This window comes from Perissodus microlepis, chromosome 6 (genome assembly GCF_051167445.1).
Source record: "Perissodus microlepis isolate ML-2025 ecotype Zambia chromosome 6, ASM5116744v1, whole genome shotgun sequence".
Lineage (NCBI taxonomy): Eukaryota > Metazoa > Chordata > Actinopteri > Cichliformes > Cichlidae > Perissodus > Perissodus microlepis.
The window spans coordinates 7,362,862-7,377,007 of NC_140466.1; the positions used below are offsets into that span (position 1 = coordinate 7,362,862).

The following is a 14,146-nucleotide window of genomic DNA, read 5'->3' on the forward strand; positions in this document are numbered from 1 at the left end:
TAAGATGAAGTTCAAAGAGTGATGAAGACACCAGAGATCTTCTGTTGCTATGGAGATGTGTGTGTGTGTATGTGTGTGTGTGTGTGTGTGTGTGTGTGGTCCCGATATTACTCATGTTATGGGGACCCAAATCTGCTTTCACAGTTACATCATGGTGACAAAGGGCTGTTTGCTGAGGCAGGTCATTCGATTATAAGGTGAGTATGTGTTTCATATCTAGAATAAAAGGTTAGAGTAAGGCATGAAGCAGCTGTGGTTAGGATGAGTCAAGCTTTTCACACACACACACACACACACACACACACACACACACACACACACACACACACACACACACACGAAAAGCTCTGCTCTCCTTCCATAGTTACAGACAGCACAGCTGAGCTTGTCTTTTGGGATAAAAACTTAAAGCTGGATGCAAACACAACATCCCCATCTCTCACATTAACTCTTGCTCGCATGGATATTGTTCAAGCGTCACATGAGCCAGTCACCGACCGCACGTGCAGGGCTCACGGCATTGCCAGTGAGAGAGGAGGTGCCGGGTAGTGCGCATGATCGAGAGTAAGCGCTGAGACCACCCGGCAATCTCGTGTTATCCTTTGCTCAGCTCTTCAATTTGGACTAAACTACTGTCATTAGTGGAGAAATCGGCGCGATCAGTAGTATTTGAGATCCTAGAAATCTTAAGCAACTTTTAAGTTATTTATCTCAACGCTGACGGGAAGGTTTGTTGAGGCATTTCAGCACCGGACAGCGCTTTCTCTCTGCTTGGCTCACAAGTGCGCGTCTGGCACGTGGCAATGACTATCCGTCATAGCTGGTGGGGGGCAAAAGGAGAGAGCATGGCGGACTCTCCATAACATCCTCCCCACAGCTGCTGCTAACACGAACCACGAGATATGAGCATACCGGAGTTCCTTCTGGAAGTGTCCATTGTGATAATAGCTGTTGTCTCTCTGCTGACCAACTTGTCGGTACTGCTATGTTTCGTTCAGAGCAGCGATTTAAGAGCCCATGTACCAGGAATCTTTATGATAAATCTGTCTTTATCTAACATCCTCCTCAGTATTATCAATATGCCTGCCACTTTTCTGGGGGTGGTCAGTGGCGCAAACCCCTTGGGGGACTTGTTCTGCCACGTCGTCAGCTTTGCCGAGACTTTTATCACCAGTAATGCCATGCTGAGCATGGCGGCGCTGAGCATGGACAGGTGGATAGCGGTAGTATTTCCTCTGAGATACTCCAGCAAGATGCGCTACAGGGACGCTTTTCTGATCGTGGCCTACTCCTGGCTTCACTCTCTCATCTTTTCTCTCACTCAGCTGATGATGGACTGGGGAGGCTACAGCTACACTTACGCCTCATGCACAGTTCACCTGGACTCGGAGCAGGTGTCTCAGCTGGGAATCTACGCCACCTTCACAGCGCTGTTCCACGGTAGCAGCTTTGCGCTCTGCCTCCTCGTCTTGTGCTTCGCTTACCTGAAAGTTTTGAGAGTGGCTAAGTCACACTGCAAGAGGATAGATGTAATTACAGTGCAGACTTTGCTTCTGTTGGTTGATATCCACCCCAGGTAGAGTGTTTTCTTAAAAAAAAAAAAAGTTTGACATGCCTCTGTTTTCAAAACAGCTTAATTGGATAAAAGAAATCTCGACTAGTTACGCCATACTGAAAAAACGGTTGCGTAATATTAGGTAACATGTTAATCAGTTTATTAATTATTAATGTCAGAAATTAATGTGTTTTTTTTTTTTATCAGTGTGAAGGAGAGGTGCCTAGCGCAACGGAAGAAGAGAAAGCAGCGCGCCACTAAAAAGATCTGCGTCTTCATTGGCTCCTTCATCCTCTGCTTTTCACCATATGTTATCACCAGGTAACCCTTCCAGTGTAGTTAAGTGGAATGGCAGCATGGCACCAAAGTTGACTGAACTTTGTTTTAAAATGTGAATGTCTTCTATATTTTATAATATTAAGTCGCGAATATATCTAGAATGTATACATCTTCCATAAAGTTGAGTCATTACTTCTGTAACACAGCATCATAATTAGCCCTAATAAGGTTTCATTCGTTGTATGAATGTTGCAGTGGATTTCATTAGACCCTTTATTTGAACAGTAAAAAAATAAAACAACTTGCCTCTAAACCAATATAACAGGGGAAGAACCCCCATGAAGGCAACAGATGCCTTTTGTTGTTTCCATAACTTTCCATGCTATAAATACACATCCGGGGAAGTGGAATTTACTTTTTCTGTCTTACTCCCACAGGTTGGTGGAGTTGTTGCCCTCTGTGCACATCCCTCGTTACTGGGGCATTGCCACCAAATGCTTGTTCTACGCCAAGGCTTCCAGTGACCCATTTGTCTATTGTCTTCTGCGGCAGCAGTACAGGAAGGTCCTGGTTAGTATTATCAGCCGAGTTGTAGGAAAAGATCACTACTTACTGTCTGTGACCAGTGCAAGCAGCACATTTGACACCACAGATGACAGCTGTCTTGCCAGGATTACTTGAGCTTGATGTGGTCATTTTTAAATGATTTAATGCTTTGATCTTTTTTGTAAAAGGTCACAGTCTTTAAAGTCAAAAGGGTCAGCAGATTGAAAGAAGTCAATGCCTTGCTCAAGGACTTTTTAACAAAGAACTGTGTCATGTGACTGTTAAAGGAACATTATTTTCCACTGGGAGAACTGTGAAGGACACATAACAATTCATACTGAACGGCACCTCTCACCTCCGATGTGTGCTGAAGCCTTTTCAGCCTCTACAGATTGCTGTTTCCATAGGGCTCATTAGTTTGCCTGGAGATGTACAACCACATGAAAACTGCAACATGTTTAGTACTGTGGAAATGTATCTATAAAGTGTGATAACACTGGATTTGTCCATTTGCTCATTTATTATTGTTTTATGCTTACATTTTGTTTGTGTTAATGACTGAAATAGAGTGCAAAAATAGATACAAAGAAGATGTGTGAAATTGTTATATCAGAGCACTTTCAAAAATAAACTCCACTGCCACAGATGAAAATCGAGTCTTCTATTTGAGTACTTAAAGTGAGTGTATACTGCAATACTGCATCAGTCTAGACTAGTGAGTCAAATATTATGATCGTTATCTTTTATTAACTAATATGAACTGAACATATTTTAAACTTATATTTCCACGTGTCTCTGTTCATGCATAAAAATGAAGAAGTATCCAATATTGAACGGTTAAAAGAAAAAATTAGAAACCTGTGATCTAGAATCTTGTGAAGCTATCATACTTATTTTTGAATCTTTTGCTGCTTCCTCTTAAGCCCATGGAAACTGCTGCTAAGCACTTTAAATCCCTGTTACAGCTTGGTAATGGCTTATTATTCTTACAAAATACGAAGGTCGATGAAGATTCTCAGACACCCTAATGGTGCAAATCTATCCATACACTGGTGTGTGAACAGCCTCTGCAGCGCTATTATGTCAAATAATAGGCAGAGACACAAACTTTTCTTACTCCCACCCCCACAAGCCACGTTTCTTCCTCGTGCCCACACCCCACATACACATACATACGCGCACAGCACTCTGTGCAGTGAAATATGATCGGCACAGCCGCGCTCCTGGTTCCCCTCAGTTTTTACAGGTCAGGGATGCACCGATAAAACAAAGGAAGGAGGTTTCCGTCCTGTGGGTGGTAATTATCATCCAGCATAGAAAACGAAAAGTGGCAGCTTCAAACACACACTGCCACATCACACACCGAGTTTTCTGGCAGCGCAAAGCACTCCAACATGCAGCTAGGACTTTTGGTAATGTTTCTTTTCTGGGCGAAAACTTCGTTGTGCGTCCCGCAGCAGAATTGCCATCCAGGAGACGAGTATTTAGGTAAGGTCATCTGGTCCAAACAAATACGCGTACCGTGCAAACCCAAACCTGTGATGCATGCTTAGAGTCCGTGGGAGTTAAAACAGAACTTAACGTCCACACGGTTTAGCTGATAGACTGCTTTCGACTTCCGATGTTAAGTTACCCTGATACTAATTCAAATAATTTTAAGGCCTACCTATTCATTTTAATTCTCTGCTTCGAGACAGCTAATAGGCGCTTTTTTAGTCTGCATGTTTCTCAGTTTCATTACATAATTGCCAAATTAGACTCTGCAGAGACGTGTAAAGGAGATTTAAGAATAAATGTGTGTGACAGACTCATGGCCAGCTGCTGCTTGTTTCTGAATAAACTGTGATTTTAAATGGAGTTTCTTCTTTGGATTGTTGTTATGATGTCTCCATCTAGCGTTCAATGAGCGATGTTTATACATTTTTGAGTTTGTATTATTTATTTTTTTCACAGGAAGATGCAGCAACAGTGCATATGAAGAAAAACGTATGTGCATTTTTTTTTACTGGACAAATTTTTAACTGCATGGATTGAATAACGATTGGGTAAACCTAGCCGTGGAGCATGGCCTTAGTTGAATTTTGAGCCCATGACCTGACCTTTGAGTCAGGTAAAACAGAAGAGCTGTACCTACAAGATGCAGCATGCATCTGCTCCAGATAGATGAGATAGATCTGTAATCTCTGACATAAAGAAAAAAAAATGCAGTACCAATGCTCAGTCTGTATGGGAGGATTTGTGCTTGTCTATTCTGTGATGAGGTGCTATATCAGACAAATTAGCAGTTTTCCCACAAAATCTTATAAAAGCTGATAGCAAATGGTGCTTTCCCCCCAAAAAAACTTATCTCATTGATTCTCATCCAAGAGACAGTGAACAAGTCATAACAAGTCAGGGCTAATGGCACATAATCATACAACATCAGAGCTCTGAAGGAATGTGAAAAACTCAAACCATGTAATCCATATGAACTGTATCCAAAGAGATAAGGCATTATCTTCAAACTACTTGGAAATATGTGATTTACAGTATAGTCTTTATATTTGAGCACTGGCGAAAAAAAAAAAAAAAACATGTAAAGAATACTTAAAAATAATGATTTAGTCAAACCATGTGTGTCCTCTTTTTGACTCTTTATCTTTCTTTACATCTACTCTGTTCCAACAGCTAAATGCACAGAGCTGAACTTGGGCTATTGTAATGATATGGAATACTCTAGGTAAGTAACAGGGCTTGGCCAAGAAATCTGTGGCAACAAAAACTGTAACTACACAACGGTCTCATAAGGTGCTGTTTTTTTTTTTTTTTGTTTTTTTTTTATTGTTTTACATGTTGATGTAAATCATGCTGTTAAAAATCATGTATACATTATATCCAGAACCATATTCCCTAACATCCTTGGTCATCGGACTCGTTTGGAGGCAGAGTCAGGGGCAGAGTACCTCCTCCTAAGTGTCATCCATGGCCTTTTGAATGGGGAGTGCTCCCCTGAGATTCGTCTTGTAGGTTGCTCAGTACTGGCCTCACCCTGCAGAGATGACAAGATGGTCAAACCGTGCCGGAGCACATGTGAGGCACTGAGGAAGGACTGCACACATGCCTTTGAGGCCATTGAGATGGCCTGGCCTTATTTCCTGGATTGTGACCGCTTCTTTGCCAGTGACCAAGAAGGCTGCTTTGATCCGCTGGCAGGACTGAAAGGTAAAGGTCATGTTAATGCTCTGTATACTGCCTGAGTAAGTCTGACGCTCTTTTGAAGCACTCTTCTTGGCTTCCCCTAAATCTTGGTGTCCCTCCTCCAGCCAGACAGGCGCAAGCACTGTCCAGTCTCTCTCCTCAGGAGCCCAGTACTATCATTCAGTTCACCTACACCTCCAATGCACAGATGTACAGCATCTTGAAGAGAACAGCAGCCAAGTGCTCTCATATCTCCCACGTCTACAGCATCGGACGGAGCACTGAGGGCAGGGATCTACTGGTGATTGAGTTCACCAACAACCCAGGACAACATGAGCTATGTGAGTAAGGAAGGTTAATGCAAATGTATGATGTTATTTTTTAAAAAAAGTTTTACCTCTCTAAGACTTGGGGAAAACAAATGGTCAGATATTTTACATACAGCATTGCTATTTGTGATCTTATCAGCAAATAGCACCTCCTATCAGCGCTGCAGGGTTTTACCATTATTTAGCTTGATGTCTTAAATGCAAGATCCCTTACTCATCTTTATTCGTTTGGCTTTATATTAGCCCTCTTAAAATTGTTTCTAGCTTTAGATTTTCTACACTAAATATATATTCTCAATATAGTGTCAGCTAACAAGCCAGGTGCTTTCTTTAAAAGTAGATAATTGACACAAACATACCTGAAAGGTTATTTTGACCCCCTCCCCTCCTAGGTTGTTTAAACATACACACACATTTATTAAATTCATCAGAACAACTACCTAAATACATAATTTGATTTGTGTTTATTGCTTGTTCTGCTCAAAATGGCAAAAGTTTAAAAAAATAAATAAGAGAATGCAGATTTAATGATTTGCACTTCTGTCCATGAACTGTAGTAGAGCCAGAGATCAAGTTGGTGGGCAACATGCATGGCAACGAAGTGCTGGGCCGCCAGCTGCTCATCTATTTGGCCCAGTACCTGTGTTCGGAATATATCCTGGGAAACCAAAGAATTCAGACCATCATCAACACCACTCGCATCCATATTCTAGCCTCCATGAACCCCGATGGCTATGAGCTAGCTGCCTCAGAGGTAGAGGATAACAATGACCCGGAGCTCATCAACCATGAAGTAAATATTGTTAACAGAAAAAAGACAAACTGTCATTATCCGATCTCAATTTATTGATTGATCTTGGTCTATTTAGTCTGCTCAGCTTCAGGTGTGAAGGTGGAAGAGTGGGTCAATCTGCTAAGAATAGCTAATGCACAGAGCTTTTCAATGTGGATTGTGGACTGTGAAATTTGAAACCTAAGAGGAAACTTTTAACTATTTAATACATAACCGTGTAAGCACAGAAGCTCTACGAAATGACTCCAGGCTTCCACCTCCTACCTCTTTCTCTGTCAGCCTGTCTGCTTGTCTGTCTACATAGTCTTGTTGCCCAGGGCAAGTCCACCTACTCTCAGACAAATGCATAAACTTTGATTTGAATTTGCCAGGGTTTCAAAATTTCTGAAATTAAGTGTGCATACATATCATAGCTGGCAGTGGGAAATCTGCATGTACCTTTCTTCACTTATCTAGCCTGTTGAGCAGTTGTAGAAGTCTCTGAGCTCTGTTTATTCTGGCATGCATTATGCTGGATTCTCAAACATGGTGAGACTTCTATGCTGGCATCTCTTAATGAATACTCGGAATAACAACACTGGTGGTGGAACATTTATTTGAAATGTTGCATAGGCATGCAGCCTTGATGTTGTGCCTCTGACACACTCTGCATAAAAAGAATACACTGACTGTCTCCATGCTTTAATGTGTGTATCAGCTGTTTGATACAGGATTGATAAAAAGATTATGAAGTCCACTGTTAGAACTGCCATTGTCATTGCATGTACTGTGCAGTAATTTAAATACAGCAGCACCCACAAACACATTTACTGCTCTGAATGATTTATCCAGAGAGCATGATTTAAATACAAATGAAAGTTTAGAGTGTATCACACATTTTATATGAATATGACCATATTTTAAATGTTATGTACTGCATGTAGTGTGGTAACTTTCCATTTGTATTTATTTAAAAAAAGAGAGAGAGAGTTAAAACAGAATGTTGAAATATTTGTTCTGTATATGGACACATATACATAAATGTTTACAGCATGTAACAATTTAAATAATCCCCAAAAATATCTTTGTTGATTATTTGGATGAGATAAAGAAATTGTTGTGCTCATTCCAATTTTATTGCATGGTTGTGCTTACAATGACAATAATGCTTATCTCATCTCATCTTATGTTTAAGACTTAATGGTTTCTGCTTCTATTCGCTACTCTTTCTCTTGACGGATATATGATTTTGTCTTCATGTTAACAATAGAATTAACAGTCATAGTCTAACATGTTCCTTCTTGGATTCCTGACTAATAATCATAATATCTTGCTCTTAATATAGTCACGGCACCTACTAATGTCTGGACATGACATCGTTACAGTTAATGTTGTCATCAGTCTCAGCAGCCTTACACATTTTAATGCTTTTAGTGTGAATCTAAATGTTTCAGGGTCACTTGTTGAATGGTTGGACCAATGGTCGAACCAATGCCCAGAATATTGACCTGAACCGGAACTTTCCGGACCTTACGTCTGTCTTGTACCGGAATCGACGCAGCAGGCACTACCGTACTGACCACATCCCGATTCCCGACGCATACTGGTTTGGGAAGGTAAGAAGGCAGTACCAGAAAGTTGACTCTGTTCCTTTGGACGTAGAGATTTTTCAGTGGCAGAAACGTTTCGTCAGTCATCCAAGTGACTTCTTCAGTCCCAGCGGACTGCAGGTTTCCCCAAACTTATTAACAGAACATTTGCATAATGACTGAAACTAGCAGTTTTAGTTTCTCACACTGAAAATGCTACATCCAGATGACCAGAAGCAACTTTTTGGGATTTCTGTACATGGATGATTGAGCATGCATCAAGACTTAAGAAGGTAGTACTAATTTACTAACAATTACCAGAAATAATCTCCAGCAGTTATTTCATATTGGCTTCCAAAAATGATTCAATCTTTTCTTTTTACTGTAGGTGGCACCAGAGACTTACGCAGTGATGAAGTGGGTCAGGTCTCTGCCTTTCGTTCAGTCTGCCAGCCTCCACGGAGGGGATCTGGTGATCTCCTATCCATTTGACTACTCTAGACATCCTCTTGAGGAGCGGATGTTCTCCCCCACTCCAGATGAACAGGTAGGGGAGCGGAATTTTATAGATAGCAGATTTCTAATAACAATCAATGTCTACCTTGGCCAATAATCTGCCAATGCTCAGGTCTTCAAGCAGCTGGCTCGCACATATGCCGATGCTCATGCCACTATGTCAAACAATGACACAGAGAGGTGTGGTGCCTCCTTTTATCGAACTCGGGGGATTATCAATGGGGCACTGTGGTACAGTTTTGCTGGTGGTGAGATACTTTTAACTCCACTCCTTAATTCTGACAGCAAAAGACAGAAATCAAACTTCTTTACGTAAATATTTTTTCCCCAAGTTTCCCACAATGTGTGCACCTCTCCTACTTTTTTCAGGTATGTCAGACTTTAATTATTTACACACTAACTGTCTTGAGATAACCGTGGAGCTTGGATGCGACAAATTCCCCTCAGAGGCTGAGCTTTACCCAGAATGGAAGAGGAATAAAGAAGCTCTCCTCAGTTTTCTTGAATCTGTAAGTGTCACTTTTTTTTCTTAACTGTGAATAAAGAGAAATATCTGTTCAAATAATAATATTTCAAAGTTAAACAAGATATAGTAGCATGTTCATAATCTATATGTCATATATATATATATACTATACTATACTATAAATCTATACTATAAATCATCGTTGGTAAGTGAATTGCTAAATTATAATGTTGAACGCATGGATAATTACTCTGTTCAGGAAAAAAACTAAACCAACTAACGCTTGACAAATCTTGCCTTTGTATTCCTTTTCTCTAAACAGGTCCACAGAGGAATAAAGGGAATAGTTAAGGATGGTAATGGTAATGGAATAAAAGATGCAACAGTCTCCATCAGGGGTGTTAGAAAAGATGTCACCACAGGTATACATAACTATGTCAGTATATATTTTCCACTTGAAGTGTTGGAGTCTTACTTTTTATCCACTTGTAAATGTGTAAATTAACCTTAGACAATACACATTTTACTGATTTTCTTCTTTTAACTTTCTTCACTTTCCCTCCCACCGTTCTGCGTCTACTTATTGCCTTTCTTCCAGCTGAAGATGGAGACTATTGGAGGCTGCTTAACCCTGGAACTCACATCGTGACAGCCACAGCCAAAGGATACTCCAAGGTCAGCAAGAGAGTTTATTTGCCTCACACCATGAGCAAGGCTGGACGTGTTGACTTTGTCCTGCAGAAGGTTTGTCTTCAAAGTCCCGCTGTACCCTCTGTACCACCTTCTTTTAAATATTACCTCCTTCCTCACCTCTGCTCTAATATTTTCACTCATGTCCTGCATCCAGGTTCCCGTGGAGCCCGATATTGATGACCACCTCTTCCCCATATCAGACACATGGGATCGATTTGACCCCTACAACCAGTTTGAGCAATACAGGGATCCAGATGTGGATGATAGTGGGAGAGAGAGGGAGGAAAAACCATGGTGGTGGAACTACTTCTCCCAGTCTGGTATCTCACCTCCAACCTGGCTGCTGAGAAATGTGTAGACACATTTGGGACAATAAAGATCCTGATTACCACCTCCACCACATAAGGAGACTGGTGAAGGACCAATTTACATCCAGTCCCACTGGTGTTCTCAGAGGCGTTTATGTAGCAGGAGCTGTGACACTAACCAGCAGTAACCGAACACATTGCAGTACTTCCTGTAAGGATGTGAATTATCATTTTTTCCAAGGGGCAACACATTTAATTTTGGGCTGTGAGTGAGATTTGGGGGCAGCATTGCTTTGAAGCAGCATTTACTGAAAAATGAATGAAATATGGATGCCACAATCATCCCCTAAAACCTCATCACAATAGAGAACACAATAGAAGAAATGAGACTTGATATTTTGCTTACAGTTTTACAACACTGCATCTGGACACATTTGTGTACATTAAAAAATGAGTTGGGATTTGTTATGTTTATTTTTTTATGGGCATGTACAAGTAAATTTCTTGTGACATTTATCCATATTTTATACAATACACAAAAAATGTAAGCCCACTGGATCAGTAACAGCATGTGACATAGAGCTTGGATTAGCAGCAACACTGTGCCATCTCAAAACTGTAGAAAGCCTTGCTTTTCCTCCACAAGTATAACAAATAAACAGTGAATATTTCTGGCACTCATTTGTTTCAATTATATTTCAACTTCGGGGAGTGGTTTTCGTATTATGTCACTAGAGGGCGCAAGAGAACATATAATGGTATTTTCGTCGACTTCAACAATGAATTCTCTAATTAGCGTAAAGTCCATTTGTAGTCTTCATTAAAGAATTTATAAATTTCTTTATCCTAGTGTTTAGTAATTTGTTAAATGTTAGAAAAACATTTCACAGTTCAATTAAATTTCCACACTTTGATTTTTCTGCGTTGAGTTAAAGGTCCATGCGAATCTCAGGAATACCCAGAAGAGAGGATAAGCTGTCACAGTGAAGTTGTTTTTATTCTTATGTTTTTAAGCTATCCAGCGGAAGAACATGTAGCGCTGGTGTGCAAGTGCGTCCTGTATCCTTGCGCCTTTTCCAGGTGCTCTGTTGTGATTTTTAGCATTGAACGACAGTTGTTCTGCTAACAAACTCCGTAGTCATGTATGTACTACCACAGTTAATGCTTCCAGCTGCTCCGTACATTATTACTCTTTGCGTTTCTGAAAGGAGAATGTGAACTGACAGTTGGCAAGTTATTGACTTCTATCTGCGAGAAAAGCCCAGCGCAACAATGCTATTTTTCAGTTTGACACATGACTTTCCTTCAGGTGCAAACTTTAAGGTGATATAGGCTATGTTCACACAGAGGTAAGTTGCGCAATTCCTAACAATTTGAAGGCATATTTAATTTAAAACAGATTTAATTCTCCCCTTTCCAGGTTAATGGCTTTTCACCCCTGGGTAGTTTGGTTGAAGTATTGTGGGTTTTGTGGGAAGAGTTGTTTAAGCGTGCACTTCCCCTCCATTGCTCTTCTGTTCGGGCCTATAGCCTATAAAGTAGAAATAGTAAGTACTAGTGATACTAATACAGTGACGCAACCTGAGTTTGGCTGTGTAGATTTTAGAAACACTCTTCTTCTGAGTCCTCACTGAACCGTGCTGCTGATATTAAAGCAAGAACACGGTTATACTAGATGTAGGTTTTCTTTTTGAAAAGGCCATTTTTGCATCATGCTATAATTATCTTTTTTTTTTTTCTTTTTCCAAGGCGGTGTGTTCCCAGATGCCTCCTCCTTATGTTCCTGGAGTGAGTTTCCATCTGGCAGTCTTCCACTAAGGTCTCTGGCCCTCTCTCTTTCTCTGGCTTTCCCAGTGCACCATGTAGTCACTTTCAATCTGACTGCATCAGTTTCTCCAACATAACACTTTTTAACACTCTGCATATATAATGCAAATACCAAACCACTTTGCTCTGAGCTTCCTCTATCCTGCTCTCGTCCTCGCCTTCCTTTCCCTCTGCGTCAGTCAGTCTTTCATTCCTATAGCTATCTAGCTGCTATGCCCCAGGAGTAGAGGCCTGCTCAATGTGGCAGAGATGATTTGTTTGCTTTGCAATTATTTTCCGTCAGTGGAGACAAATGGATTCATACTGCATAGAAAAATGCACGCAGACGGGGCTGGAGTGACGAATACCATGGAACATACTAATATGTATAGCCCAAAGATAAAGAGGTGAGATGAGGAGTATAGGGATCCTTGGGTAAACTTTATAGACATATTGAGGGACCAAAAATATCTCACTTCCATAAGACTGTGCTGTGTGTTGAAATGCATAACTGTGAGCCGCAACAAGTAAATGCACTATAATGTTTTAAAGTGACAGGTTGCTGTGCTATTCTAAATCATAGTTTGTAACCCCAAAATGCAATGTGTATATAAGTTTACCAGCAGTACTAATTTGGATTGAAGCTCTTTTTATTTAAATGTAGGCTTTTGTACCTACACATAACTTTGTTAAAAATATATTATTGCACTGCTCATATGCAATTAAAAATAATTTTTAATGAAAAGTAATGCGTCCTGGATGATCTTTTTACACATGTTGAAAAAACCCCATAGAATTAAGTGATATTTCAAATGAATTTGATTCTAATTATTGTTTTTGATACAGACGAAGTTTGAACTTTATGAAGATTAATGTCTGTAGTGACCCAAGCTGAAACACAAGTAACCATGCTACACACACAAGACTCAGCCTGCAAGTCACCGGACACAAAAAGGCCCTGTAGCGCATTTCTTTACTTACCTGTTTGAAAGAACTGGTTAGCGGTAAGGTTGGTGCGATACAGTTGGTAACAGACAAAATTGTTCAGGCTATTTTTTAATAATGTGTTAAACAAACAGTTGTAGAAACAAGGGAACATTACCAAATTTACCAAAAAACCCAATCTAGGCTATAGGCAGATGGTAGTGCTGTCACATTTGACACTGAGACTGTTAAGGATCTTTTGTCTTTTCTCACAGTCTCTGCTTTGTTGATGGTTTTTTAAAAAACCAAAAAACTCAAAACATTTCTATCACAAGCGATTACATGATTTAAGTTTTAAAAAGCTAAATATAATATTTTCAAACCAAAGTTTAAAACAAAGACTGTTCAAATACTTTTAATCTTTTATCAATTTTGTTATCTATGTTTTTTCTTCATTTTTGAGTTTTGTGAACATGTAAATATGAAAAACGAGTACTTTAAAAAAATAAGTTTTGAAGTACACCAGCATTCACATAGATAAGCAGTTAAGAAAATGGGGGGTGGGGTGGGGGAGAGATGTTTTAGTTCTTCTTAATAATTTTCCCAGTAGGCAACACTGGGAATATTTTCTATTTAACCATGGTCACCCATGGTTAAATAAGAAAATTTGTCAGCAAAGTTTTGTTGTAGCATCTCTACAATTCTCCCAAAGTAAAATATCAACAGTTAAGTAAACAGTAAAGTTTGAACATTCAGTGAAGAATCAAGCAGTCTGTGCTTGAAGTAGCTTTGTAAAGTCAGGTAGCCATTTTGCTGGCTTGGTGAAATACGCCAAAAATATGAATAAATGCCAATAAAATTAGTGGCAGTCTTGCTTTAGCACTGTTAAAGCTCTAATAAACAAATGAGAAAACATGATTTCTGTAACTATTTATTAAACAGTATGTAGTTATAGAATACACTGGAAATGTTTGGTCTCCTCTTATGCCCCCAATATAGGACACACACAACTGGGCTGCAGACTTTTGTGTGTCTGATGAACTTTCAAACTATCCACAGTAAAAGAGATTAACCTTTTCCTCCCAGCTCATGTCTTTTTGGGTTTTCTTTTCTTTTGCCTTCTGTCTTCCTTTCTTTCATATGACCTTGTCTCCCCTTTTCTAGTGTCTCCGTTGACTATCGCTTG

The 14,146-nt window shown here is 39.9% G+C and overlaps 2 protein-coding genes across 3 annotated transcripts; both read left to right on the forward strand.

Moving 5' to 3' along the window:
- Positions 1 to 351: 351 nt before the first annotated feature.
- gpr78a (G protein-coupled receptor 78a) lies at positions 352 to 3,032 on the forward strand. The gene is made up of 3 exons (XM_084930425.1): positions 352 to 1,576; positions 1,763 to 1,876; positions 2,272 to 3,032. The coding sequence occupies exons 1-3, from the start codon at positions 903 to 905 to the stop codon at positions 2,513 to 2,515; spliced, it is 1,032 nt and encodes a 343-aa protein (XP_084786551.1). The 5' UTR covers positions 352 to 902; the 3' UTR covers positions 2,516 to 3,032.
- Positions 3,033 to 3,540: 508 nt separating this feature from the next.
- On the forward strand, positions 3,541 to 10,907 carry cpz (carboxypeptidase Z). 2 transcript variants are annotated; one of them, XM_084930426.1, is made up of 13 exons: positions 3,541 to 3,868; positions 4,334 to 4,366; positions 5,048 to 5,099; positions 5,259 to 5,581; positions 5,683 to 5,898; positions 6,444 to 6,679; positions 8,113 to 8,274; positions 8,636 to 8,794; positions 8,876 to 9,011; positions 9,133 to 9,272; positions 9,552 to 9,651; positions 9,828 to 9,973; positions 10,077 to 10,907. In XM_084930426.1, exons 1-13 carry the CDS (start codon positions 3,775 to 3,777, stop codon positions 10,278 to 10,280), a joined length of 2,001 nt encoding a protein of 666 aa, XP_084786552.1. In that variant the 5' UTR covers positions 3,541 to 3,774; the 3' UTR covers positions 10,281 to 10,907. The 2 variants fall into 2 exon arrangements, with proteins under 2 accessions (XP_084786552.1, XP_084786553.1); XM_084930427.1 differs by having other exon boundaries at positions 6,444 to 6,640.
- The last annotated feature ends 3,239 nt before the right edge of the window (positions 10,908 to 14,146 follow it).

Bases quoted from the DNA above. Each gene is read 5' to 3' on its own strand.
- gpr78a (XM_084930425.1), top strand. From the start codon at position 903: ATGAGCATACCGGAGTTCCTTCTGGAAGTGTCCATTGTGATAATAGCT. The intron at 1,577-1,762 runs GTAGAGTGTTTT...TTTTTTTATCAG, and splicing joins TTGGTTGATATCCACCCCAG to TGTGAAGGAGAGGTGCCTAG. The intron at 1,877-2,271 runs GTAACCCTTCCA...TTACTCCCACAG, and splicing joins TCACCATATGTTATCACCAG to GTTGGTGGAGTTGTTGCCCT.
- cpz (XM_084930426.1), top strand. From the start codon at position 3,775: ATGCAGCTAGGACTTTTGGTAATGTTTCTTTTCTGGGCGAAAACTTCG. The intron at 4,367-5,047 runs GTATGTGCATTT...CTGTTCCAACAG, and splicing joins CAGTGCATATGAAGAAAAAC to CTAAATGCACAGAGCTGAAC. The intron at 8,275-8,635 runs GTAAGAAGGCAG...TTTTTACTGTAG, and splicing joins ACGCATACTGGTTTGGGAAG to GTGGCACCAGAGACTTACGC.